At 41.8% G+C, this 27,564-nt stretch overlaps 1 protein-coding gene across 1 annotated transcript; it reads left to right on the top strand.

Moving 5' to 3' along the window:
• The first annotated feature begins 19,993 nt into the window (after positions 1 to 19,993).
• LOC122027768 (scarecrow-like protein 15) lies at positions 19,994 to 22,139 on the top strand. Its single transcript, XM_042586777.1, has one exon. It carries the CDS (start codon positions 20,364 to 20,366, stop codon positions 21,999 to 22,001), a length of 1,638 nt encoding a protein of 545 aa, XP_042442711.1. The 5' UTR covers positions 19,994 to 20,363; the 3' UTR covers positions 22,002 to 22,139.
• The last annotated feature ends 5,425 nt before the right edge of the window (positions 22,140 to 27,564 follow it).

Below are 27,564 nucleotides of genomic sequence, written 5' to 3'. Positions count from 1 at the left end.
TGCAGCGGAAATAACAAATAGAAACGAAAAAGAAGAAGCAAACCTCAACACGAAGATGTAACGAGGTTCGGAGATGATACTCTTACTCCTCGGCGTGTCCGTAAGGTGGACGAAGCCTATCAATCCGTCGGTGGATGAGTCCCCGGAAAATCGACTAATATAAACTCCTTATGGGTGGAGAAACCTCGCCACAAAAACTTACAATAGCAAGAAGGAGTACAAGTACAGCAAGAAGCAAAATACAATACAACTGTAAAACCTTCGCTTACTTGCCTTCTCTTCGACTGGATGAAGCAGCAGCTTCAAGCGACGCCTACAACAGCAGGAACCCAGCCGAAAGGAAGCTCACGCGAAGCTTAGACGAGAGCTCAGCAAAGCTCTAGAGAAATAGTAGCAGCAAGAAGGAACAGAGAGGAAGAAGAAGAGTAAGAGAGAGACTCCACTGTAGAAGCCCTCAGCCCTTTTATAGCTTGCATCCACCTGCGAGAAGAACAGAGGCCAAAAACAGCAGAAGAACCTAGCTGTTGTCTCTCAACGGCTAGGGCCAGACCGATCAGGCATCACCCTGATCGGTCTGGGGCTGATCTGATCGGTCGTGGGGACCGATCAGGCTCTATGCTGATCGGTCCCCAGACCGATCAGAATGCTTCACAGAGAGTTGCCCAACTCTCTGTGCGTACCCTGATCGGTCCCGGGGACCGATCAGGCTTCATGCTGATCGGTCCCCAGACCGATCAATAAGCTCACAGAGGCCTTTCTGATCGGTCTCCAGCTCTAAACCCTAACGCCTGGTATAGAGAACGAGCTACCGAGCCCTCTCTGACCTAGTCCGGAGAACGAGCTACCGAGCCCTCTCCGACTTCGTCCGATCCAGAGAATGAGCTGCCGAGCCCTCTCTGATCACAGTCCGGAGAACGAGCTACCGAGCCCTCTCCGACTTCGTCCGATCCAGAGAACGAGCTATTGAGCCCTCTCTGACCGCAGTCCGGAGAACGAGCTACCGAGCCCTCTCCGACTCCATCCGATCCAGAGAATGAGCTACCGAGCCCTCTCTGATCACAGTCCGGAGAACGAGCTACCGAGCCCTCTCCGACTTCCCATGCCAAGTTTCCATACTTGGACTTCTCCGTGCCAAGTCTCCATACTTGGACTTTTCCCGTGCCAAGCTCCCTGCTTGGACTTTTCACCAGATGTCTGGTCAACCTTGACCCATCTGGATTTCCCTTGCCTGGTTTCACTCACTAGGACTTTCCAACTGCCTGGCTTCACTCACCAGGACTTTCACAACTGCCTGGCTTCACTCACCAGGACTTTTCCGTCTGCCTGGCTTCACTCACCAGGACTTTCTAGTCAAGTATCCGGTCAACCTTGACCTACTTGACTCTTCTTCATTCAACCTGATCAGACCCTGATCAGTATCTCTCCGCATGGACAACTGCACCTGCATTGTCCATGTCTACATGTCTTTCTGTATTATCAAACATCAAAACCATGACCAAGGTTTACGCTTGGTCAACTAGGTCAACCTTGACCTACTGAAAATTGAACCAACAATCTCCCCCTTTTTGATGTTTGACAATACCTTTAAGTTAGGCTAATCCATTTAAGTTAGGCTAATCCAATAGCCTCAACTTTCTCCATGCCACTAGGTAATGAAACATAAGTTACAACCTTACATTCTCCTTCTAAGAAGGCAACCTCCTTCTTAGATAATGAAGGCCTAACTTAAACCCTTCATTCTCCCCCTATTGGCATACATCAACAAACTCTCCCCTTGAAGAGTAAGTTATCGTTGTTCACAACTTCATTTGTTGTGATCAACAAACTCTCCCACTAACTCCAATGTTCTTCCTTGAACATTCTCTAGACATTCTCTCCCCCTTTTTGATACACATCAAAAGGAGTAAATCAAGGTCAAGAGTTTCTTCCTAATGAAAGTCCCATACCTTTCATTGAAACCCTTAATTTCCCCCTTGAAACTAAATTCAACAATCAACTTAGTGATAATCTCATATCACTCATCCTCAAAAATTTTGACGAGTAAAAACTCCCCCTAAAGGTCAACTCCCCCTTGACCATTGCACCAACAATGTCTTGGAGAGTTCCAAACCTTTAGAAACCTAAAACACCACTTCCCGAGCTGAAATTTCAGACAACCAGTCGAATTTCAGCAAGTTGGCACGCCCTGATCGGTCACCGGACCGATCAGGCTCCCTCTGGATCGGTCCAGTGACCGATCCACACAGACCTGGACCGATCAGGGAACCTCCTGATCGGTCCACGACTTCTGATTTCTGATTTCTGAATTTTTCTTCTCCCGAAATTCAGAAACCTCTAGAAAATCACAGAAAATTTCAAAAATTGTAAAATTTTGAGGATACATTCCTCATAACATATACTATCATGGAAAAATAGTTTTCTATGAAAATAAGTTCCATTTTCAAATCTTGATACAAAGTTCAAAAGTCTTTGAAATAGCTCAAAGTTAACTCATCTTTGTATCACTTTGCTCAATGATGAATGATATCACTAGAAAAGCTTCATCAAGGTTTTTCAAATCAATTTTGAAATGATTTTAAACCATTTAATTTAGGACCACAATCTTTGGGCTAAATGTACATGACTTGTACATAAGCTTTCCCTATGATCCCCAATTTTGAATTAGGCTCATCTAGGTACAAGAACTATGCACCTTGTTCCTAACTCATCATCCTAATATCTCACACACATCTAAGGTGTATCAAACACATCCAAGTCAATTTTGATGTGAGATATGGGTTTAGGTTATCTTAGGCTAAGGTCTCATGCATTTTCTAAACATCAATTTGATCTCCATATCAAATTGTGTTTTTAACCTTAAATCAATTTCATTGATTATAAATGTAAGAAATGATGACATGGCATAAAATGATATCATACATAATAACATGTGCCAATGTCATGATGTCATGACATAAAGTATGAAACTTAAATAAAGCATGACATATAAATTACCTAAGCATTATCATGACATTTCAAATGATCATAGATTAAATATGATGTCATGACATGGCATATGGCAAACAATATATGGCAAATAACATGTCAAGGTATAGAAAATACCTAATTCTAGCCTCAGTTGCCATTTTTGATAATTTTGATCATTTTGCCATAAATTCTATATTCCTAAGTGTAATAAACCTAAAATCATATCCTCAAGACTTTTAGATCACTATGTGCCAACTAGATTGACTCTAGAAAATTCCTCAAATGTGGTTGGCACATCCTAATTATCTTAGGAATAATTTTCACTTTCATTTTCAAGGCTTGATTAGACCTTGAAAATTCCTAAAGTGCCACCTTTTGCCATGATTAGGTTAACTACCTATTCAAGTAAGGTTGGCACACCCTAACTCATCTAGCGTGATGAAATCACGCTCCTAGGAACCCAATACCTATTTGAGCTCATTGGGTTCACTAAATATTCACTAAGGATGACTTCCCTAGCAACCCTCCTAATGACCCTCCTAGGCTTTGAAGCCTTGGTCATTTGGGGCTCATTAAGATCAACTCTAGGGGTGACTCCCCTTGTGACCTTGGTGATGGTCTTCCTTGCCCTAGATTTTGTTCCATAATCTAATGGAACATTGTGATAAGTGGGCTTGACCACTTGGGACTTAGGTTTGTGACCCAAACCTTTCATGTCCTTGGGCTTTGATTTTTGCCCCTTAGACCCTATATTTGACTTTTCCAAATTTTTAAGAGTCTTTTCTAAAGAGTCAAGTCTTGACCTCAAGACTTGATTTTCCTTTTCTAAGGCCTCAAGTTTTAACTTGTCATTTGTCTTTGAGGTATTCCTAGGCATATGTCTAGTTGTTTTGGGATTTCTACCTAGGTTATCCTTAGCCTTAGATGAGTTGATCCTAGGGTTGGCTTTCCTAGTGTTATCCTTATCTAGGCTCACATGTTTGGCACCTAAGCATGTGTATCGATTTCTATAATTATCATGCTTATCATTATTGTCAATTGCAATCAAACTACTAGCATGCATCTTACTAGTATTGCAATAATGTGCCTTAGAGATTACCTTAGGGTTTGCCTTAGCTCCCCCTATTGATGTGCTCGGTCTCTTGTCCTTGTGAGATTGCCTCCCCCTCGGACATTGGCTCTGATAATGTCCCCTTCGCTTGCATTGGAAGCACACCACGTGCTCCTTGCTCTTGCGTATCGGGACTCCGGCTTCCTTGATCTTTAGCGCCGGTGGAGTCTTCCTAACCCTCTTTGGACATTTACTCTTGTAATGTCCAAATTCCCTACACTCAAAGCATAATATATGCAATTTACTAGAACTTAAATTGCTTGAGTTACCTAGGGTTGAGGTGGGATGTAAGCTCTCTCCTTCATCCCTTCCGGAGGTAGAAGCTTCTTCTCCTTGCTCCGAACTTGAAGAGGAACTCTCCTCCTCTTCTTCTTTAGATGTTGAGTAGCCCTCAACTTCTAAATCCATGCCTCCATGATGTGAGCTACTCGGCTCACTTGACTCCTCTTCATGGCTTGAATTGGAGCTCTCCTCATAGAACTTAGCCAAGTTGTTCCACAACTCCTTGGCATTGTTGTATCTATCTATCCTACACAAAATATCATTAGGTAAAGAAAATTCCAAAACTTTCGTTACCTCATTGTTGATTGTGAATTGGTGGATTTGTTCCTTCGTCCACTTCTTCTTCTTGAGAGGTTTTCCTTCTTCATCCTCCGGAGGAGTGAAACCTACTTGCACACACCTCCAATTCTCAAGATTAGTCATAAGAAAATATTTCATTCTTACCTTCCAATACGCGAAGTCGTCACGATCGTAGAATGATGGAATCGTGATGTCCTCTCCAAATCGTTCCATTCTCTAGCTCGTGATCCCCCGGGTGTCAATCCAACGAAGAGCGACCTCGCTCTGATACCACTTGTTAGGATCGATGGTCGCGGCTAGAGAGGGGGGGTGTGAATAGCCGACCCCAAATTCTTTCGTTTCTTCCTACGATTAGGGTTAGTGCAGCGGAAATAACAAATAGAAACGAAAAAGGAGAAGCAAACCTCAACACGAAGATGTAACGAGGTTCGGAGATGATACTCCTACTCCTCGGCGTGTCCGTAAGGTGGACGAAGCCTATCAATCCGTCGGTGGATGAGTCCCCGGAAAACCGGCTAATATAAACTCCTTATGGGTGGAGAAACCTCGCCACAAAAACTTACAATAGCAAGAAGGAGTACAAGTACAGCAAGAAGCAAAATACAATACAACTGTAAAACCTTCGCTTACTTGCCTTCTCTTCGACTGGATGAAGCAACAGCTTCAAGCGACGCCTACAACAGCAGGAACCCAGCCGAAAGGAAGCTCACGCGAAGCTTAGACGAGAGCTCAGCAAAGCTCTAGAGAAATAGTAGCAGCAAGAAGGAACAGAGAGGAAGAAGAAGAGTAAGAGCCAAACTCCACTGTGGAAGCCCTCAGCCCTTTTATAGCCTGCATCCACCTGCGAGAAGAACAGAGGCCAAAAACAGCAGAAGAACCTAGCCGTTGTCTCTCAACGGCTAGGGCCAGACCGATCAGGCATCACCCTGATCGGTCTGGGGCTGATCTGATCGGTCGTGGGGACCGATCAGGCTCTATGCTGATCGGTCCCCAGACCGATCAGAATGCTTCACAGAGAGTTGCCCAACTCTCTGTGCGTACCCTGATCGGTCCCGGGGACCGATCAGGCTTCATGCTGATCGGTCCCCAGACCGATCAGTAAGCTCACAGAGGCACACTGATCGCTTTCTGATCGGTCTCCAGCTCTAAACCCTAACGCCTGGTCTAGAGAACGAGCTACCGAGCCCTCTCTGACCTAGTCCGGAGAACGAGCTACCGAGCCCTCTCCGACTTCCACGTCTGGTCCAGAGAACGAGCTACCGAGCCCTCTCTGACCTAGTCCGGAGAACGAGCTACCGAGCCCTCTCCGACTTCGTCCGATCCAGAGAACGAGCTGCCGAGCCCTCTCTGATCACAGTCCGGAGAACGAGCTACCGACCCCTCTCCGACTTCGTCCGATCCAGAGAACGAGCTATTGAGCCCTCTCTGACCGCAGTCCGGAGAACGAGCTACCGAGCTCTCTCCGACTCCATCTGATCCAGAGAACGAGCTACCGAGCCCTCTCTGATCACAGTCCGGAGAACGAGCTACCGAGCCCTCTCCGACTTCCCATGCCAAGTTTCCATACTTGGACTTCTCCGTGCCAAGTCTCCATACTTGGACTTTTCCCGTGCCAAGCTCTCTGCTTGGACCTTTCACCAGATGTCTGGTCAACCTTGACCCATCTGGATTTCCCTTGCCTGGTTTCACTCACCAGGACTTTCCAACTGCCTGGCTTCACTCACCAGGACTTTCACAACTGCCTGGCTTCACTCACCGGGACTTTCACTTTCACCTAGCTTCACTCACTAGGGTTTTCACCTGGCTTCACTCACCAGGATTTCCAATCTACCTGGGTTCACTCACCAGGACTTTTCCGTCTGCCTGGCTTCACTCACCAGGACTTTCTAGTCAAGTATCCGGTCAACCTTGACCTACTTGACTCTTCTTCATTCAACCTGATCAGACCCTGATCAGTATCTCTCCGCATGGACAACTGCACCTGCATTGTCCATGTCTACATGTCTTTCTGTATTGTCAAACATCGAAACCATGACCAAGGTTTACGCTTGGTCAACTAGGTCAACCTTGACCTACTAGAAATTGCACCAACAAACCAAACCCAAATTAATTAAAATTAATTCAATTAAGTTAACATAATTATTTACAAAATCATTATTATTTTTAAAAACATAATTATTTATAAAAACATAATTATTTACAAAAACATAATTATTTATAAAATCATAATTATTTACAAAAACATAATTATTTATAAAATCATAATTATTTTCAAAAATATAATTATTTACAAAAACATAATTATTTACAAAATCATAATTATTTTTAAAATCATAATGAATTTCAAAAATCTTAATTATTTTTAAAAGATAATTAATTTTTAAATTATAATTAATATGTAAGTTTATAATTTAAAACTTAATTTTCAATATATTTTTAAAACCTTCAAAATTTTAATTATTGTCAAATGTTTAAATCTAATTAAACTCATATTTTAAATTTGAAATTCAAACTCATTGAAAATTTAAACTTATATTTTAAAATCTCAATTTCAATATTTTTGAATATTGATAAAATTAAAACACAGTCAACTTCTTTCACACAAACTCATAAGTTTTACATATTTAATAACTTAGAAAGAGTGAGATGGAAAATCAAGAAAATAGAAAATTACCTTGAAAAATTAGAAAAATAGATAATTTTTTTTATCTTATACATGCTTGGACTCTATGATCCTCAAAAGAAAAATAAATTTTGGTACTTAATTAAGCTTCTTATCAAACTAAGTACTTAACTAAGTTTTTTATGAAAATCCTTTTTAATCTAAGTACTTAACTGAGCTTTTATCAACATCTTTTTAAAGCTAAGTATTTAACTAAGTTTTGATCAACTTTTTTTTTTAAACTAAGCTTTTATCAAAAAAAATTTAAGCAAAGTACTTAACTAATATTTTTATCAAAAAATTTTTAAAACTAAGTACTTAACTAAGTTTTGATAAAGCTAAGTATTTGATAAAGTTTCTTTTTAAAAGAATTCATCTTCTTAGATAGGTTTTTTTACAAAGAAATTCTTTTTAAAGTTAAATATTTTTTCAAAATCTTTTTCAAACCTAAGTGTTTATCAAAATCCTGTAAAAGCTAAGTATTTTCAAAGTATTTCTAATTTAGCTAAGTATTTTTCAAAATAATTATTTTAAAAACTAAGTTTAGCTAAATTGTTTGGTGAAAAAGCTAAATACTAAATCTTAAATTGTTTAGAGGCTAACTTTTATCACAATCCTTTTTAAGCTAAGTACTTAGGCTACATTTGTTTAAAACTAAATTTTTATCCGGAATTAAAAATTTTAACTATGAGTTTTCTCAAAATTCTTACTCAACTATGAGTTTTCTCAAATTTTTAACTAAACATTTTTCAAAAAACTCAATCTGGTTTAAATTATTTCAACTATTTTTTTATATATGGCAAAAGGGGAGAAAAAAGTGAAAGTTAAGTAATTAAAGAAAAGTGAAAGTTAAGTGATTAAGGGGGAGCTATAACAAGTTGTTCTAAATATTGCTTCTTTTTAATTGCACTTGATATTGCATCTTTTTAACTTGTGCGCATTTATGTTCTAGAAATTACTTTTCTTTTTATAATCGCGTTATGTTTTACTTAACTTTAAATTTTATTATCATAATCAAAAAGGGGGAGATTGTTGGTGCGGGAAGCATCAGACGATCAAACTTGAGTTTTGATAATAGCAAAGGGTTCAAAGTTAAGGTTATTGTTGGATCGAAAAGAATTTAGATATCTCCACAATGGTATGATATTATCGACTTTGGGTCTAAGCCCTCATGGTTTTTCTCTTGGGCTCTACCCAAAAGGCCTCATTCCAATGGAGATATCTTTTCTCTTATAAACTCATGATCTTTCCCATGTGTTTTCAATATGGGACTATGTTTGCAGGGATTATGTTTGCAACCTTGCAACCCCAACAATCCCCCCCCCCCCTCAAACAAAGGACCATAGGCTTCCCACATCCAATCCTCGACCCACCAGGTTTTCCTGCCCCTCGGTCCACCAGACCTACTAGGACTTCATTGCCTAGTCACAACTAGGACTTCCTGCCTGGTGTCTGGTCCTCTTGATCCGAACATAGGAGCCCCCACTTTCTTTGTTCGAGGTCAATATTGTACCCACATGGCTCAATCAGACCATAGCTCTTATGCGCAGTCGGCGGTTAAACCTTCTGGCAGTCCGGGCTCTGATACCAATTGTTGGATCGAAAAGAATTTAGATATCTCCACAATAGTATGATATTGTCCACTTTGGATCTAAGCCCTCATGGTTTTGCTCTTGGGCTCTACCCAAAATGTCTCATTCCAATGGAGATATCTTTTCTCTTATAAACTCATGATCTTTCCCATGTGTTTTCAATATGGGACTATGTTTGCAACCTTGCAACCCCAACAGTTATTTGTGGTCTAACGAATTTGAATAACATTTCAGGAAAGTCCTAAGTGTACTTAGGCAAAAGTCCTAGCTGCGGTTAGGTAGGTGGAAAACCCTAGGAGGTGGTAACCCTAGGTCTTAGAGGGAGGTAACCCTAGGCGGAAAGTCTTGGCGGGTCGAACGCTTTGGACAAAATCCTATAGTTGGGGACTCTAGGTTGAAATCCTGGAGTCGCGAACCGGATGGAAGTCTGGACGGGTCGTGGAGCAGACGTCCAGCATGAGGATCGGAAGCCTCAGGCGCTGAGCAAAAGTCCAGTCGGTCTGGAGGACCGGTCTAGCAACAGTAACATCTCCTACGAGGAGTAGTTGAGGATGCATTCCCCAAAGAGGGAACAGTAGGTGTCGGTTCGACCTATAGTTTTGACGAAACTCAAAATCAGAGGCTGTCAAATTTCAATTTATATATATTATTTTATGCCTGGACTAACTTTATTTTGCAAAAAATAAGGGGTTGGAAAAAGTTGGTCCGAGCGCCCGGAAAGGGTCCGGGCGCCCGAAGCGGGTCCGGGCGCCCGAAGCGGGTCCGGGCGCCCGAAGCGGGTTCGGGCGCCCGAAGCTGGTCCAGGCGCCTGGAGTCGATCCGGGCATCAGAAACTCAAAAGTTATCTCCACTGATGTGGAGCTCGCAGAGTGGCCGAAACATATGGTCTAAGAGCCCAAAGGGGTTTCGAGTGCCCGGAATAGCCTACAAAAGCAGCTTCGACCAAGAGCTTAAAGACAACTCAACAACCGACTTCTGCTTCTTCGAGCTGCTCAAAAGATGATCCAACAAAACCATAACTCGACTTTGACGATCGGAAGTTTTAAATTCTCTGTTCGTAGTTGTCGGTATAATTTTCATTATTTCATTTAATCATTGTACTTGTAATTCTGCAAATTTATAGTGATTGCCCACCAAAAGCACTCTTACGTGTGAGTCTTGGAGTTTGAGTCGTCACATGCTCCAAACCAAGTAAAATCTTGGTGTTTACGTTTGAGTTTTATTATTCCGCTGCATATCTTTGATCGATTATTTAAAAACAAATGTGAAAGTCACGAGCGCTATTCACTCCCCCCCCCCCCCCTCTAGTGCTTTTTGATTCTACACTGAAATGATACTGAAGTCTCGTATTGCGGCATTTCCCCGGTTCTCTTCTTCCCAGGCTTCCATGGGCTCCTTTCCTTTACCAGCTAACTGACCCTCTTGATTTTCTCTTCCTTGAGGTGAGTTGGTTGGGCAACCCGAGGTGCCATGGTTTCTAGCTTGCTGCCTCAGAAGTTAAGGCATGATTTGGGGCAGAGGCAGGCCTAGTTCAGTCGTTCGGCGAGCGTCCTGAGCAAGCTGAAAATAATTTCCTTTATCATGGGTATGAGATCAGTGGTAAGTACAGCACTAGGCTTCCCATGAGAGGGGCTTGCTGAAAAGGGTCTGAACTGCTTTGACCCGCTGTGCTACTCTTACTTCTCAGATTGGTGGAAGGTTCGGCTAGGGCTCTCTAGGATGGACGGGAGGTGGTGATGGTTTCCCATCGACCTTATCGGTTAAAGCTGGTGCCTTCACTTTATTTTTATAGGTAGTTTGAGCCTCCTCCACATTGATGTATTTAGTTGATTTTCCCAACATGTCGCCAAAGTTCTTCGAGGGCTTCCTGATGAGGGTTCAAAAGAAATCCCCTTCTACCCGGCCTTGAGAAAAGACACTTATTAATATCTCGGAGTTGACGAACGGGACGTCTAGAGCCACTTAGTTGAAACGCTTGATGTATACTCTCAAACACTCAGTGGCTCCCTATTTGAGTGTGAACAGACTAAGATTAGTCTTCTAGTACCTCTTGCTACTAGCAAAATGGTGCAGGAAAGTATTTTGAACTCTATAAAACAAGTAATGGATCAAATTGGCAGTCTATCGAACCATCTTTGCGCTAAGCCCGAGAGAATGGTCAAAAACATTCGATATTTTATTGCGTTGTTGTACTGGTGCAACAAAGCAGCGTTCTAGAATTTTCAAAGATGATCCTCCGGGTCGTTGTTACCTCCCTACTCTCCAATAGACGGGGGATTAAAACTCTTAGATAGTTTTTCATCCAACACCTCTTGAGAGAAGGGCATGCTGGGTTGTTTAGACGTCTCCTGAATGGTCGGAGCCTTCCCTCTCTTCAGATCCCTAGAAGGCAAATTCTCGATCGAGGATGCTTGCGATCCTTCTCCTAGCATTCAGAAAAGTGATCGAGGGAAGTCATACGGATGTTCCTCTTGGATTTTTCCTCTGAGGTGGGGAGCTCGTTTATTGAGGTCGTAGGTGTTCATCGTGGGTGAGAATACACAATTTTCTTTTTCGATGTAGCTTGTGCCTTGGTAACCTTAAATAGCTCATATTCTTCTGGTGTCATGTCACATTGATCTTGTTGGTGTTATCTATCTTCACATTCTAGATCAGGCGGAGATGTTCCCATAGACAGCGTCAAATTTGATCCTAACCAGAAGCTGAGTCAAACGAGAGTGCCGGTGACGAGGGCAGGAATACTAACGGAGAGAGGACTAGGATCCCAGGCCGAAAGATATGCTACAGGCTTTTGGCCTTGGAGTGGAGCAAAAGGGGAGACGATCAAAGATGGTACCCTTGGACTTGCACATACCATAAGCCAATCACATGAGAGCATTAGGGTGAGAACTAGGAAAGAAGTCTCTAACGCAGGCACTCTGATGCTCAAGTTAGAATTGAGACATATCTCAAAAGTCTAGGAAGTAGATGAACATTAGTACTGTAGTAGATGCATGTATGCGCGCGTACCTTACCAACGAAGAGGATCTTCCTTTTTATATTACCTCTCATAATCTCTGTAAGAATGAGATAGTCAAAGAATATAGGATGTTAGAGTATGTTGAGTGATGGGGGATGTACGACGAACTTCCATTGTGTAGAGGAGGTTCTCCAGTTTTCATGTGGTACAGTATCAGAATATTCCTTAGCGATTAGACATTATTCTGTGACATATTATTGTTGATCCTGTCCGGAATCTGAGTCAGATGAAGGCTGGATGAGCTGTTGCTTGTGTTGACGGAGGGGCGACTGGGACACCGCTTGCGTATGCGCCTACAAAAATGGACCCCCACGTGGTGCTGACGGACGACGATGACTGCACCAGTGTTGCTTGGACTCTGCGCACACTCAGACAAGCACACAGGACGTTAGAGGCCAAAAACCAGGGAAAAAGTCTCCGAAGCACGCCCTTCAATGCTTAAGTCAGGTATTTTTTGTTGGACCTCATTGTTGTTTTGATGTGATCAATCAAGTTTAGGTTAGGTCCTGTTTGTCTGATCTCTGTGTCTAAGTGTGCAGGATCTTAGGAGCGCAGGAAGTCGAGCAGAAGACGCAGCTGGCGAGAAGGACGGCACGGGAAGGGAGCCGACGGGCTCGGTGCGTCCGAAGGACGAGAGAGCTGCGGAAGAGTACACCGGTGGGCGAGAAGAATGTGTGCGGCGTTCGAAGGACGTAAAGTCGGGACGGAAGACTGCTCGAGGAGAAGGCCGGGAACTGGGTTCGGGTGAGCCCTATTCCGGATGGCCGAAATCACCCAAGTGAACCGAACTAGAGCAAGTCAACCGGGAGTTGACTTGACAAGTGTTTGGTCGACCGGACGCCATGATCGTTCGACCGAACCCCTATCATCAAAAGCCAACCATTGGTGACATGTCAACAGCCACGTCAACAACCAGCCGTTGGTGAAAGTGATCGGTCGACCAAACTGGAGATAAATCAGAGACTTAGTCAAACATGTTGATCGGCCCAGCTCAGGGAGAGTCCATTGGCTGATCGGTCGACCGAACAATGGGATCGGTCGATCGAACGTAGGCTCAATCCACACAAACTGCATCTGGATGGAAGACTGGGCAAGTATGCAGGTTCGGTCGACCGAACCGGGGGATCGGTCGATCGATCCCTCTCGAGTCAAATCCTGATCCTGAAGATCATGTTAACTGGATAAGTCTTGGAACCCTTATATAAAGGAGGTCTCGAAGAACTATTGAATAGACAATGAACATCAACTTGGTAACTCATTTTCCAAGTAACTTGTAAGAGCGTTCAAAGTGTAAAAGGCTTCTCCGCCTTCAAAGAAGGAGACTCTTTTAACGTGTCTTTCCACCGCCTTGGATTAACAACCATCTTAGTTGTAACCAAGTCAAACTGATGAGTCTGTTCTCTTTGTTTATTTCTGTTGTTTTATTTTATTATTAGTGTTTCTTTATTTTAGAGTTGAAAGTTTAAGGAGAGTATACTTTTTTGTTTGCAGGCAATTCACCCCCCTCTTGCCGGTCCCACTGCACCCACAAGTGGTATCAGAGCCCAACAGCCTCAGAATGACTAACCACCATCTGAAGCACAAAGATCAGGACAATGGCCGACGTGAACATTCATCCCCTGAAGTTCGACGGAGATTTCGCTACATGGAAGCGAAAAATGGAGGTATTTTTTAAAACTGAATTTGATATACTTTTAATAATGAAATATGGATATGCAGCGCCAAAAGAAAAAGAAGAGTACAACTGGACGAAGAAGGAGCAAGCCGATTTCGTGGCCAACGGAAAGGAGGAATTCCACCTGCTCAGCGTTCTGCCGCCCAAGGAGGTAAGCCGGATCGGAAGCTACGACTCCACGAAAACCTCTGGGATAAATTCCTGGAGCTCCACGAAGGCACCTCAGAAGCAAAGCTAGCAAGGCGCGACATCATCCGGACACAACTAACAAACCTCCGGATGAACAACGGCGAGAAGGTAGCGCAACTCCAAGCGAGAATCAAGGAGCTGATAACACAACTGACGAATCTTAGCGAATCGGTAACAAACTGAGATTTCATCCCATACACGCTCAACGCCTTCCCCAGAACTCCTAAATGGACGTCCTTAGTAGATGCATACTACATCTCTAAGGACTTTAAGGTAAGTAGTTTAGAAAACTTATTTTCTACCTTCGAACTTCACGAGTCTCGACTTGCAGAGAAACCAGTAGAGAAGTCGAACCTCAACATTACCCTACAAGCCGAAAAGGACGATCTCGACTCCGAAGCATCAATCGATGAAAACGAAGCAGCGTTATTGGTAAGAAATCTAAATAAATTTGTTAAAACTAATAAATTTAAATCGCAGTCGAGGAAGCATCAACGCAACAGAAGGATAGTCCGATGCTACAACTGCAACAAGGAAGGGCACATAAAGGATGACTGCCCCAAACTGAAGAAAAAGAACAAAGAGAAGCCTCAAAAACTTATGTCCTCTACACGCAAGAGCCTGAAGGCTACATGGGAATTCTTCATCCTCCGAGTCAGAAGCCGAAGCTTTCTCGGGACTAGCACTGGTGGCCAACCATCTCTTCGAAGATGACTCAGACTCAAAGATGAGCATTGATCAAGGGGGTGAATCAGAAGAAGAAAGCTACAATGAAGGAGGAGCATCACCAAGTGAGGTAAGTAAGCTACGTGATCTCACTCCTTCTCAGTCTTTTAAGTTTATCAAAGTACTTACTAAAGACTTAGTCAAATCAGAAAAAGAAATTGTCAATTTAAAAATAATGTTAGAAAATTTGAATTTAGAAAATGAGAAATTAAATTTGGAAATTGAAAAATTGAAAATTGAAAATGCATGTTTGAAAACTAATGCTTTTCAAAAATCAAAAATTAATGTTTATGGAAAATTAAACTGGTATATAAGAAAACATCAGGTTCAACTTAGAAGAATACCTAAAGGATATGTATCCCCTAAGTTTTTGACCAACCCTGTAGGAAGGAACCTTTACTGGGTCCAAAATCTTTGCTAGTTTAAATTTTTCTTTTAAAAGCTTACAGTGAGAAAATTAAACAATGAGTTTCTTTATGGAAGCTTTGTCTAAGGAAGTGGTTGTTGCTCCAATAACCAAGAAGGCCTAGTGTCTTGCCACTATCTGGAAGCCGAAGTATCGAAATAAAATGTTTAATTAACTTTCTGATAAAAAATATTAAAATTAGAATAACATAATGCTTTAAAAAATTACTTAAATATTTTAAAAATTATTTTTGAAAATGCTGCACTTGGATTTTGAAAAATATTTTTGTACTGAGAAAAATTTCTTTCAAATTTTTTTTCTTAGAAAAATTTTCAGTTTTTCTTAAGTTAAAATTTCTTCTTAACGGATGGATCAGATTATATCTCAAGGCATCATGACATCCTTAAGATGTGTGCAGTATCCTCATGATGTGCAAGACATCCTTGAGATGTAATCTGATCCGTCCGATCGGCAAAGAGATACGAGGACAGAAAAATTAAAGGACAGAGGATCCGAACTGTTACCAATCAATAATCAATTATAAATAACATAGCCGTGGATTGATATTTTTAACAGAATTTAGATTTTTAAAATTAAGATTGAACCGATTAAATTGAATTAATTAATATTTTATTAAATTAAATAAAACTTTGAATTAATGGAATCAAACTTTTAAACTCATCCATCAAATCAGTTAATTTAATTTAATCAAACTTTTATAAACTCCTACTCAGATACTCACAACCTGATAAAAACCACAAAATAAGAAGATATCTTATTGGGCCTCCTAAAGCATCCATGAAAAACGCAACAACCCAATGACTACACCAAGATACACAAGAAACTACAACAGTTAATTCTTTTTGTATGCTATAAGCATGGGTGATAATAAAATTCAGTGTGAACTTTTTTTTTGTTTATTTGGTTGTGTGAACGTAGAATAATTTCACCAATCTATCAAGTGGAATCGGAGCCACAAGCTTAGGTTTATCGTCATATATATAGCATTGGTTTTCAATGATTTAAATCCTGTGTATTTTATGCTAGGTTTCAATCAATGCAGTAAAACAATGTATATTTGTTCAAATATAGAAAAGTATTTGGGCTAGTTTTAAATTCTTCGTGATTTTAAATAAAAAAAAAAGAAGACTCATGTAAAAAAACATATTCAGAGTTGTGAAAATAAAACTACTCACAACTAAACTGAGCAATCGTTCAATAATTAAACCGACCTAATCAAATAAATCAATTTTTTTTTACAAATTGTATCAACCAAACTTTTCTAAAAAAATTGAATAAATTGAAAACCATAAAAATTCAGTTAATTAAGTTAAAAATCAAAATAATCAAATTTTCAAACTGTAGAATTCACTAATAGACTACAAATAACATAAAATTCAGTTAACTGATATGTTTGATTTAATCGGTTAATCAAATTTAGACTTTTAAAATTAAAAACTAACCAATTAAATCAAATTAATTAATATTTTCTTAAGATAAACTTCTAAATTAACTGAACTAAATTTTTAAATTTGATTAGTTCAGCTAGTTAATTCGATTTAACTGTCTTTCATCCCATTTTGATATGGTAAAGTCTGAATTTATGAGATTCTATCTTTCCAATTAATTTTTAAATTTATAAATTCAAATTTGAATTTTATAAATCAATTTTGTTTAGTTTTATAAATTTTAAATTTGTGTTGTACACTTTGTAAATACTTTATAAATTCAAACCTTTATAATAAAATTTTATAAAATCTAAGATATAATAATTTAAGAAATTCTGAATTTTGTTTTATGTTCCAATTTCTTAATGAAACTTTATATAGATTTTCTAAATGTGTTTATAGTTGATGGTATCTTTTTATGTACTTTGGCTCCTCTACAACAAGCTTGATTAGATTCACTACTCTCGAGATCCAATAATCATCCTGAGAAATAACATAGATTAGTACTTGGGCCGGATTACCAGTACAGCGAATAGGTCAATGGCCGGAAAAAAAAAGGAAGGAGTAAGAAGAAAGCTTAGTGGAGAAAAATTATCTCAGCTTACGAGAATAAGAAAACCAATATACCTGTGCCTTACCTCTTTATATAGTTAGAAAAATATCTTCACATTTGATGTTTCACATCCTTTTTCTTCTTCCTGCAGAAAGAATTAGTGAAGACAAGGTTTTTAACAATCCGTTATTTGTTTTTTTCATTTATTGATCGTCACGTATTTGAAGAAAAGAATCAAGAAAATCAAACCATTACTGGAGCGGAAGGCGTGTTGACTAAATTAGTCCAAAAATACAGTAGATAATATCGTATAGTGCATTCATGTATTTTTTGAGCATAAAAACTCATTCAAATATTCAATCGAAATTAATTTTCCTTTACTAAATCGAAATTAATTTTTGAAATTTAAAAATAACGAAACATATATGAAAACTAAAATAGCTTAAGTTGAAATCTAATCAAAATTGTTTTATTAAAAATCATAAATAAAATATATAGCAACCCTTGTAAGTTAGTAAATAATATACTATTATATTAATAGTTACTAATATTAAATTATAATTTTTATAAATAATAAAAATAATCAGATAATAGTTAAATAACTCATTATTACTATAATTAATATGGATTGAAGTACATATTCATATCGATAGCATTATTAATCAGTTTAATTTAATTTTACCTTTTTTCAACTCAAAAATTAATTACATTTGATCCGAAACCAAGCCAATAAGTTTAAAAAAACTAAAATTTAATTAGTTAAATTAACACGCCAGCGGTTGCGGCGGGAGGAGATCAATCAGTTTCGATAGATGAGCGCGCGCGACCGTACGATAGATGATGCATCATACCATCGCGCGCTACCCTTGACGCGCCGCCTCCGGCCGATGCCGCACCGCCCCCACCGGTGGACCTTCTGCCGGGCACGGCAGCGAATTGGGTCGCGGACGGCCAGACGCATCAGATCGTATCATACGCATCGGGATGGAGTGTGACGTGAGTGTACGTCAGCGTGGAGACCACGCTAGCCGATCGCTGCAGCTCTCCCTCGCCTGACCAAAGCTGCGTGAGACGCCAGGGAAGGGAATAAGTTCCCCTATCCGCGGAGCCCACGTCCGGTCTCTCTCCTCTGTCACAACTCCCCCAACCCTGCACCGCCGATATCAGAAAAAAAAGGCCGGTCCTTGTTCACGCAACCTTATAATTTGCATGCGCATGCAGCGGAAAGCCTTGTAGTATTAACTTACGTGTCCTAATTCAGTCCCACACGCCACATTATATATATATCTATTATCAACCTCTAGCTCTTCCAATTATTGTTTTGTCTTCAATTGGTAACAGCGAGATGGAATACTATCGTGGATGCTCGTTGATCGATTGAATCCAAGTTGTCGTCGGGAATAACCTAGCTAGCTAGCTACTGAATCAGCATAGTGATTAAGATCAAGAGGACAGGAGGCACCTGAGTAGTCCAAATTGGAAGCTTCAAGTTCACAAAAACAAAGTGACTTTCTATGACATTGATCTCCACTAGCTAGTAGCTAGCCAGCCACACCTTCAATTTTCGACGTATAGCTTAGGGAGAAGCAATATTATTCAATATTTGAGAAACAGCATGTGTCTCTAATGCACAAATATTCCCATCGTGTCCGCTTTAAATAGCTCCCTGGCCACCATCATCAGTGTGATCATATTCAAAGTATATCTTTGTTCAGCTTTAATAATTTGAGCCCGAGACGTACATGGTATGGAGGGGTGGCTTCTGGTTGACAAAAGCGAGGTCAATTAGATTCTAACCTCCAAAGTCTTACAGAAAGGTGACCATCATCACCCACTCAGCCAAAAAGAAAGGCATGCAGCAGATGGCTTTTGCGTGTTGATAGATCAAAAAGCGATTGATTCCATGGGGATAGATAAGTTGATTAGTTAGATTTGAATTCTACATTAATTGATTCACCTCCTCTAGCTCATTTAACATGCTATTTCGCCACTGTGCATACAAGTGGCTAGCTAATGCACCCCATCTTAATTTGGTCAATAATGCACAGTACAGTATGCCTTTTAAGGATCCCTAGCTAACTTTTGGTACCTCCAAATTTGTAGTTTGCAAAAGGATCGATCACCAAGGAACATCCTCAACGATTATATTAATTAATTCCTAGCTAATTATTCCAAAGACTAAGAAAAGAAATATTTAGGTATCGATTGTATATATATAGTTAAAAAAACAATATAATTATTTGGAGAAGAGATTAAAGATTGTTTGTCATATCCAAAGTTAATTTTTTACCGAAAAAATAATTAAAGTATTTTTAACTTAAGGATTAGTTTATTCACTTTCCATGTTTATTTGACCATCTTGAATCATTAATTAAATATATACCTGCAGCTTTAATTATTTACACAAATATTATAGCTCAAGATAATCATGGTCGGGGTGGAGTAAATGTTTTATTCCTAGTAACTAAGTGTATCTATATAAATATTAGTAAATTTTGTTGATCAGAATTTGGCCAGTTAGAAATCTGTATCCCCAATTATAATACATGTATGTGTATACATATAATTAATATACACATCTGATATTACTAAAATGTTCCTGTATATATATATGTATGTATGTATTTTAGCTGATCAGATTCTGATCATTTAACACTCAATGCGAGATCTCATGCCCTCCTTCCGGTCTTGTAACAATTAAGATTTGTGGACCATGTCTAACAACTCAATGGATTATATTGATTGTAATCTACCAACTGCCATTCCATGAACATCACTCGATCGTTATAACAGCAATAAATCGACGTTCTCTGGTAATGCTCGTAGTGGACCTCTGAGTGAAAAACAAATTAGGACTATGTCTTCAAGTGTCAACTTGCGTTGACAAGTCAAAACAAAGTCCCAAGAATCTAATGTCGCCACAACACTAATCATACTCCGCTCGTAAAATGGCCAGAGGCCGTTCGAATCCAAAAAGATGGACGAGGGACAGGACAACCACCAAGGACCATCGAGTGAGCTTGCTGCAAATCCCCAGGCCGACCCTGTGCTTTTGTCCGTTCGAAACAAAGCTTCGCGAAAGCAGCAGGGGGCTTCACCGTGAAGCCTCTTGCTCGGATAAAAAAAGGCAACTCCTTTCTGACTCACGTCCTGTCCAACCCCTACTTCGTGCGTGCCCCATGCCCCATCCACCTCCGTTACTCCATCTCCAGTGATCCGTCATTTTGATGGATGCATGATGATCGATCGCCTCTTACATTAGCTTATTATATCCCCAATCGGCATAGCTCAAAAGCTCCTTAGTTCTTTCTTTCCCAAACTCCAAGAAGGAATCGAGAGAAGGCCGAGACAAAGAGGAGAGAGGGAGAGTGAGGAACAGAGACAACCTTTCTCCTCGTCTTCGCTTTCATTCTTTGTTAGTATAAACTCTGTGATGAAGCATCACAAGGCCCTCACTGACTCCCCCCAGCACCAGCATCAGCATCAGCAGCAGCAGCAGCAAGCGCCCAACCTTCACCAATTTGTTCTGCCTTCCAAGCCCCTGATCGACACCTCCCCCAACGCCGTTGCCAACAACAGCAGCAGCAACAACAACAACCACTTCGCTCCTTCTCTCTTCTACGAGCCCACCTCCGTCCTCGACCCCCACCTCACCTCCAGCCCGGCAACGGCTCCTACGGCGGCCCCTGTGACTGCTTCAGTAGATTTGCCCTTCCTTCCCTGGGCCACCGGCGGTTGCGGAGGCGGAGGAGGCGGCGATTCCCATCATCCGCGCCTACCATCCGACGACTGGGATCCCGCCTCCTGGTTCCTTCCTGAAAAATACGAGCTTTCCCCTTTGCCCGATGACGCCAGCGCCAACTTCCTCGACTCCCCTTTCGACCTATCCTTCGATCCCTACGCCTCCGCAGATCCCGCCTTTCTGACGCCCGCCGCCGCCTTCGACCGTTCCCAGCTTGACTCTCTAATCAGCGCCGCTCATTGCCTGGAAACAAACGATTTCGCCACGGCACATGTGATATTGTCGCGGCTCAATCACAATCTGCCCGCCTCCGGAGTTTCCTCGCTTCAAAGATCTATCTTTCTCTTCAAGGAGGCGCTGCACGCCCTGCTCCGCCCTTCTACCGCCGAACCCCCGCTCTCCGCCGCCGAGCTTGTCCGTCACATCGCTGCCCACAGGACCTTCGCCGACCTCTCTCCTGTTCCCCACTTCGCCACCTTCACGACCACTCAGATGCTTATCGAGGCGCTCGACTGCGGCGCTCGCTCCATCCATGTCTTCGACTTTGACCTCGGCCTCGGCGGACAGTGGTCGTCCTTCGCGCAAGAGCTCGCCGCTCGAAGTCGCACCTCTCGTTCCTCCCCTCCGGCCGTGCGCATCACTGCCGTCGTCGCGGAGGAGTCCGGCGAGACATCCCTGGCGGCAGACAACCTCCGAGACTTCGCCCGCGGCCTGAACATCAACCTCTCTGTCAGCTTCGTCAGGGTCGGCGGTCTGGGCACGCTCGCCCTCAGCGGCGTCAGCCTAGCAGGTGCTGGGGAACCAACTGCAGTCGTTCTGACGCCAACAATCTTCCGCCTCCTCGGTTTCGCCGGCGGCGCCTCCGCGGATTCCGCTGCCTCCCTTCTCCGGTTCGTGCGGCGCATGTCCCCCAGGGTGGTGGTCTTCGTCGATCAGGAGAGTTGCCTGGGCGTTCTCCCCTCTCCATCTCTGCGGCGGACAGTGGCGGTGGGGGTGGAGCACTATGCGACGGTGCTGGAGTCGTTGGAGTCCACCGCGGCGGCGACAGGGTCGGCGGAGGAGATGATCCGGCAGGTGGAGCGGGCGGTGATCCGCCCGCGCGTCTCGAGCGTGGTGAGTGAGTGGACCTGGCGGCCTGGCCCGTGGCGAGAGTTGTTCGTTGGCGTCGGCTGGTCTCCCGTTCCCTTCAGCGAGTTCGCCGAGTTGCAAGCCGAGTGGCTCGTCCGCCGGGCACCGGTCGACGGGTACCACGTGGGCACGAGGGACGGCGCGCTGGTGCTGAGCTGGAGAGGCAGAGATCTCTCATCCACGTCAGCTTGGAGGTGCTGACATCGGCACCGCCTTCGCTGTCGAAGCCAAGTCATTTTGTTTGTCGATAGTATTAATTATGGTGTGGCTGTATTTTATTTGGCTTCTGTTCTCACTGTATGTCTATTTTTTTCCTTTTTTTATTACGACTATTTATCCTTTTTTGTCTTAAATTTAACAGCTGACTCGGCTTAAAATTCACACCGTAGGAAAGGCCAAGTTAGTCCCTTGTCTCCTCTAATCTCTCATAAAAATGAAAAAAAAAAAAACTAATCTAGTTCTGCTTTATCTTGTTGGCTACCGCTACTAGTAATTGGTCAGTGCTAAACTATATTCTACTCAGTTTAAGCTACAAATAACACTCCCTTCCTACGTCAACTTTGGTTTCTTGCGTTTGGCTTCGACTTCTAGGCATGCAGGGGTACAACAACAAGGGAAGATCACTCTAATAGAATACTGCGCGATATGTAACATCAGTCTCCTACGTTTCCATTTACAGTATCAACAGCCCTAAGTGAATACAGACGGGTCTGGGTAAAACAATTGATACAGACATACAGCCTTGGGACGAAGAGGATGGTTAGGTTAAATGTTTAATTGAATAGGAGAGGACAAGGACCACGCGAGTGTTAAAGAGGTTGGTGTACCCCTTAGTCAAAATGAGCTTTACTGTGCCCCTACAGCCAACATTAATGCCCCAAGTTTCTGAAATAACAGTTTTGGACAGTGTACTCTTGGTGACAACCACTGAATGTGCTCACAGCCAGTTCCAGATTAGCCTTTTTTTTTTTCCCTCCAAAAATCTACCGTGGGAGAGAGATTCACAGGCCGAGAATACATGTTTTGGGTGCAGAAGATTGAGGGGATCTTGATGATTTGATGAAGCTCTGAAGTGTTGGCATAAAATGGAGAACCAGGGACCAGGCCCCAACCCTCCGAGGATATATTTGATAATATGAAGGTAGTTGATTCTGTGTTTCCATCATTATTACTATTTCTGCCGAAACCAAATTCATCAGTGTTAGGTCCATACATGATGATGATGAGGACACGACACATGACACTGGCACACTCAATTCATCAGTATTCATTCGTACCACTGCCAGAAATATCAGGAAATTAAATTTCAAATATATATTAGCAGACGTCTCTGACTCTGATTTATCTCGTAGAAATTGGAGCGAGAATTTTGTTTTCACGTGGACCCAAACTAAGTACTAAGCGGTACTTATTTAATTGTAGCTACTCACAATTTGGCACGCACGCAAATGGGTTTGTCTGGAGGTAGCAAACTCAGCCAGTGATTGATCAAGTTGTCGCAAAGCATTGAATTCGGTGGGCACGAGCACTGAATAGTGCCTTGCCGGGTCACTATTGATCATGTGAGTGTTCGGTGTGTGTAGGAGGATTGACAAGCTATAGATTAATTAGAAGGCCCTAGCAGAACCTGCCTCCAACAAAATGATCCCAGTTATATATTGTTAGTGGGAAATTATCGTTGGACAAAATAATATGTTGTTGGAAATTTGGAAGAGTTAATTGAATTTTAAAATTATATATAATTTAAATTCAGTTTATAATAAAGATGATCTGAGTGAATGATTTCATGCTGTCAGCAGGGGCTGATTTCTATTACATACAAAAGAGCGGACTTAGTCGTCGAGTGGGCAGATCAACCGAGCTACAGGTCTGCGTTACAGAGCAACTTGAGCAGTCTGCAAGCGACTTGAGCAGATCTACAAGCGACAGAGCAGGTCTTGACAGAGCAGTCTTGACAGAACAGGTCTCGACAGAGCAGGTCTCGACAGAGCAAGTCTTAACAGAGCAGTCTTGACAGAGCAGTCTTGACATAGCAGGTCTTGACAGAGCAGTCTTGATAGAGTAGGTCTTGACAGATCTGACGAAAGACAGATCGGGCGAGCAGATAGGCCGACCGGGCGGACGAAGAGATCGACCGGGAAAATTGACAGAGACCTGCGAGAGTTACAGTTTCCTTGAAACAGATTCGCCCCCACCTCCGGCTGTGCTTCGAGGTTTACTTGGGTCGTCTGTTTCCCAAGATACAACGGTTTGACTGTGATCCCCACCAAGCCCTGGTGGTTACGACGAACTGAGTGGCACCCGATTGCTATCACGAGCACTCTGCCGAGCAGGAGTAGTACGACAGAGGAGGGGAATGAGGTGGATAACTTTTATTTGCTTTGCTGCGTGTGTGTTCTATGTCTGTGATCGCAGCCTCCTTATATAGGAGCTCAAATCAACGACAACGTTAATGGTCGATTAATGACTATTACTAGCCGAACAGTGAAACGTCTACTGTTTCACTCATTATTACTCGAACGTCTAGATTCTGCATTAATCTTAAACTTAATGCATCCGTTACAGCAATAAAAGGTTTACGTGGCAAAACGTTGCTGGTTCCACTTGGGCGAATTTTGCCCCGACCGATCTGGCATTCGGCGCGCGCAGGTGTGCCCGCACACGAGTCAATATGGTTCAGTGCAATCCGGGCCCTGGATTTGTACCCCCTGCACACCCACGCGTGAGAGAGAACCTCTCCCCATGCATTTGTTCACATCCTCAATGTATGTGAATCAATATAAACCAACCATCATGCCATGAAACTTCCAATGTGTGACTAAAGTCTCATTCACAATGAAGCCTCTTTCCTCTTCCACCTCTTCTCCATTCACCTCAACAATCCCCCACATGAATGGAGATAGGGTATGTGATAGCATTCAACAGTTGAGTCAAGTATAGAATAGGTAGGTTTTACCCTTTGAACCTTTCCTTGTGAAGATCTGATTGCTTACTGGCTGATAGTAGACACGATATCCTTGAATTATACTGCCGTCTGTGTAAGTAGTGACAAATCTCACCCAAGACTCTCCCTGATACAACTCAGTTCTTATGAGTGTGTTCGTTCTTGGCCATGAACATGCTTGGTTCTGTGAGAAGCTCTAAGAATTGTGCCTTCAATTCTCTTCGAAGCGGCCCCACTTCTTTCTCACATAGGTGATCCCTTAAGAGTTGTCATCTACTATTCTTGATCATTAAAAGCTCATCGGCTTACCCTGGTCTAGTCACTGTTTCATTGGACTATTCCTTACAGTGTGTATAGTCAGTGCAAATTAGTTGTCACTTTGAACATAATTCTTGGGATCTCCAATCAGCATAGGTTGAGTGTCCTTTATACTGATCGCTGACAACGACATCAAGCCCATTTCTCGTGAGAAGCTTGCAACTAACTCTCGATTTAACCCTTTGATTAGCTAATCCGCTAAGTTATCCTTTGACTTCACATGGTCAATAGTGATAACTCCCGTTGAGAGTAGTTGTCTAATGGTATTATGTCTACGACGTATATGTCTAGACTTACCATTATACAGATGGCTTTGTGCTCGACCGATTGCTGATTGACTATCGCAATGTATGTAAATTGTCGGCACAGGTTTCAGCTATCGTGGAATATCTTCTAATAATTGTCGTAGCCATTCAGCCTCTTCACCATATTTGTCAAGAGCTACAAACTCAGGTTCCATCATGGAGCTGGTTATTACGGCTTGCTTAGAAGATTTCCAGAAAATAACTGCACCTGTTAGAGTAAAGACATATCCACTCGTAGATTTAGAGTCTTTTATATCAGATATCTAACTTGCATCACTATATCCTTCGACCACAGCAGGATATCTTGTATAGTGCAGTCCATATTCACAAGTATACCTCAAGTACCTCAGTACTCTTGTTATCCCTTTCCGGTGCTCAACACCGAGATTACTCGTGTATCTACTCAGTTTGCTTACTGCGTAGGCCAAGTCTGGTCATGTACAACTCATCAAGTATATCAGACTTCCAATCACTTGAGAGTACTCTATCTGAGAGATACTTTCAACTCGATTTTTCGATAGATGTTGACTCGTATCTATCGGCGTTTGTGCCAGCGCAGTATCACCCTTGGTGAATTTCTCAAGAATTTTGTCTACGTAATGGGACTTGACTAAGAACAAGTCCTTTTGTTGTTCTAAGAATTTTTATTCCTAGAATTACATCTGCTAGACTCATGTCTTTCATATCAAATCTTGAGCTCAACATACCTTTTGTGGATTGTATTATCTTATCATTACTTCCAATGGTAAGTATGTCGTCTACATAGAGACACAAGATAACATATTCACTCTCTGTGACTTTCATGTAGACACATTTATCACATCTATTGATCTTGAATCTACATTCCTTCATGACATTATCAAATTTTTTATGTCACTGCTTTGGTGGTTGTTTCAAGCCCTATAATGAATTCACCAATCTACAAACCTTGTTTTCCTGTCCTAGTACAGAAAACCCCTCAAGTTGTTCCATGTAAATCTCCTCTTCTAAATCCCTGTTTAGAAAGACAGTCTTTACATCTATTTAATATATTTCGAGATTCCATAGAGCGGAGATAGCCAACAGTACTCTAATGGAAGTTATTCTCGACATCGGAAAATACGTGTTAAAGTAATCGAGGGCTTCTCGTTGTCGGTATCCTTTGATTACCAGTCTGGCCTTATATTTATCAATCGTGCCATCTGACTTCATTTTCTTCTTGAAAATCCACTTGCAACCTAATGGTTTACTTCCCAGAGGAAGATCCATAAGTTCCCAAGTGTGATTTTACAAGATAGATTCTATCTCAGATGCAATTGTCTCTCTCCAGTGAGGTCCATCAGAAGAGCTTATAACTTCTAAGTAACTTCGGGGCCCACTCTCCAACATAAAAGTGATAAAATTCGATCCATAGATTTTTTCTACCCGAACTCTTTTTCTCCATCTAGGCTCAACCTCCATAGGTTCCTCCTCGTCATCATCATTATCTTCTTCGCCTTGTGTTTCATTTATCCGTTTTGAGGAGCTAGCATCCTCTCGAGTCTTATACGGAAACACATGCTCGAAGAACGAGGTATTTCTCGATTCGATTATCGAGTTCTTGTGTATCTCCGATATGTGTGACTCATACACACAAAATCTATACGCAGTGTTGTTTTGTGCATATCTAATAAATATGTAATCAACAGTCTTTGATCTTATCTTAATCCTTTTCGGATCAGGCACCAACACTTTGGCAGGACACCCCCACATTTGTAAATATTTGTAGAACGGTTGTCCTCCATTCCACAACTCATAAGAGCTCTTATCTATTTATCAAGCATATAAGTGGAAGAGCTTTCAATTTTATTTATCTTAGGCCTAATCGCCATTATATTGAGCTTAAACAGCCCATCAGATACATAGCCCCTTCTTACAAACACTCAATTTTTGGACAATACAACTCTGTCTGACTCAAAAATAATACGAAAGTCATGCTTGCTTAGCAGTGATCCGGACACTAGATTCTTCCGAATATCTAGAAGATACAACACATTGTTCATAGTAAGGTCCTTGCCTGAGGTCATCTTCAGCTCCACTTTTCCTTGGCCCATGATGTCCGAAGTTGCTGAGTTCCCCATGAACAACTTGTTTCCAGTTACTTCTTCAAAGTTGTGGAGCAGTTCTTTATTGTAGTAGACATGTCTGGTGGCTCCAGTATCGATCCACCATTGCCGTG

Source organism: Zingiber officinale, chromosome 10A, assembly GCF_018446385.1.
Source record: "Zingiber officinale cultivar Zhangliang chromosome 10A, Zo_v1.1, whole genome shotgun sequence".
In the NCBI taxonomy this organism is placed as follows: Eukaryota; Viridiplantae; Streptophyta; class Magnoliopsida; order Zingiberales; family Zingiberaceae; genus Zingiber; species Zingiber officinale.
Note: the sequence above shows the minus strand (reverse complement) of the source record. Positions and strands in the feature narration are given on the sequence as shown.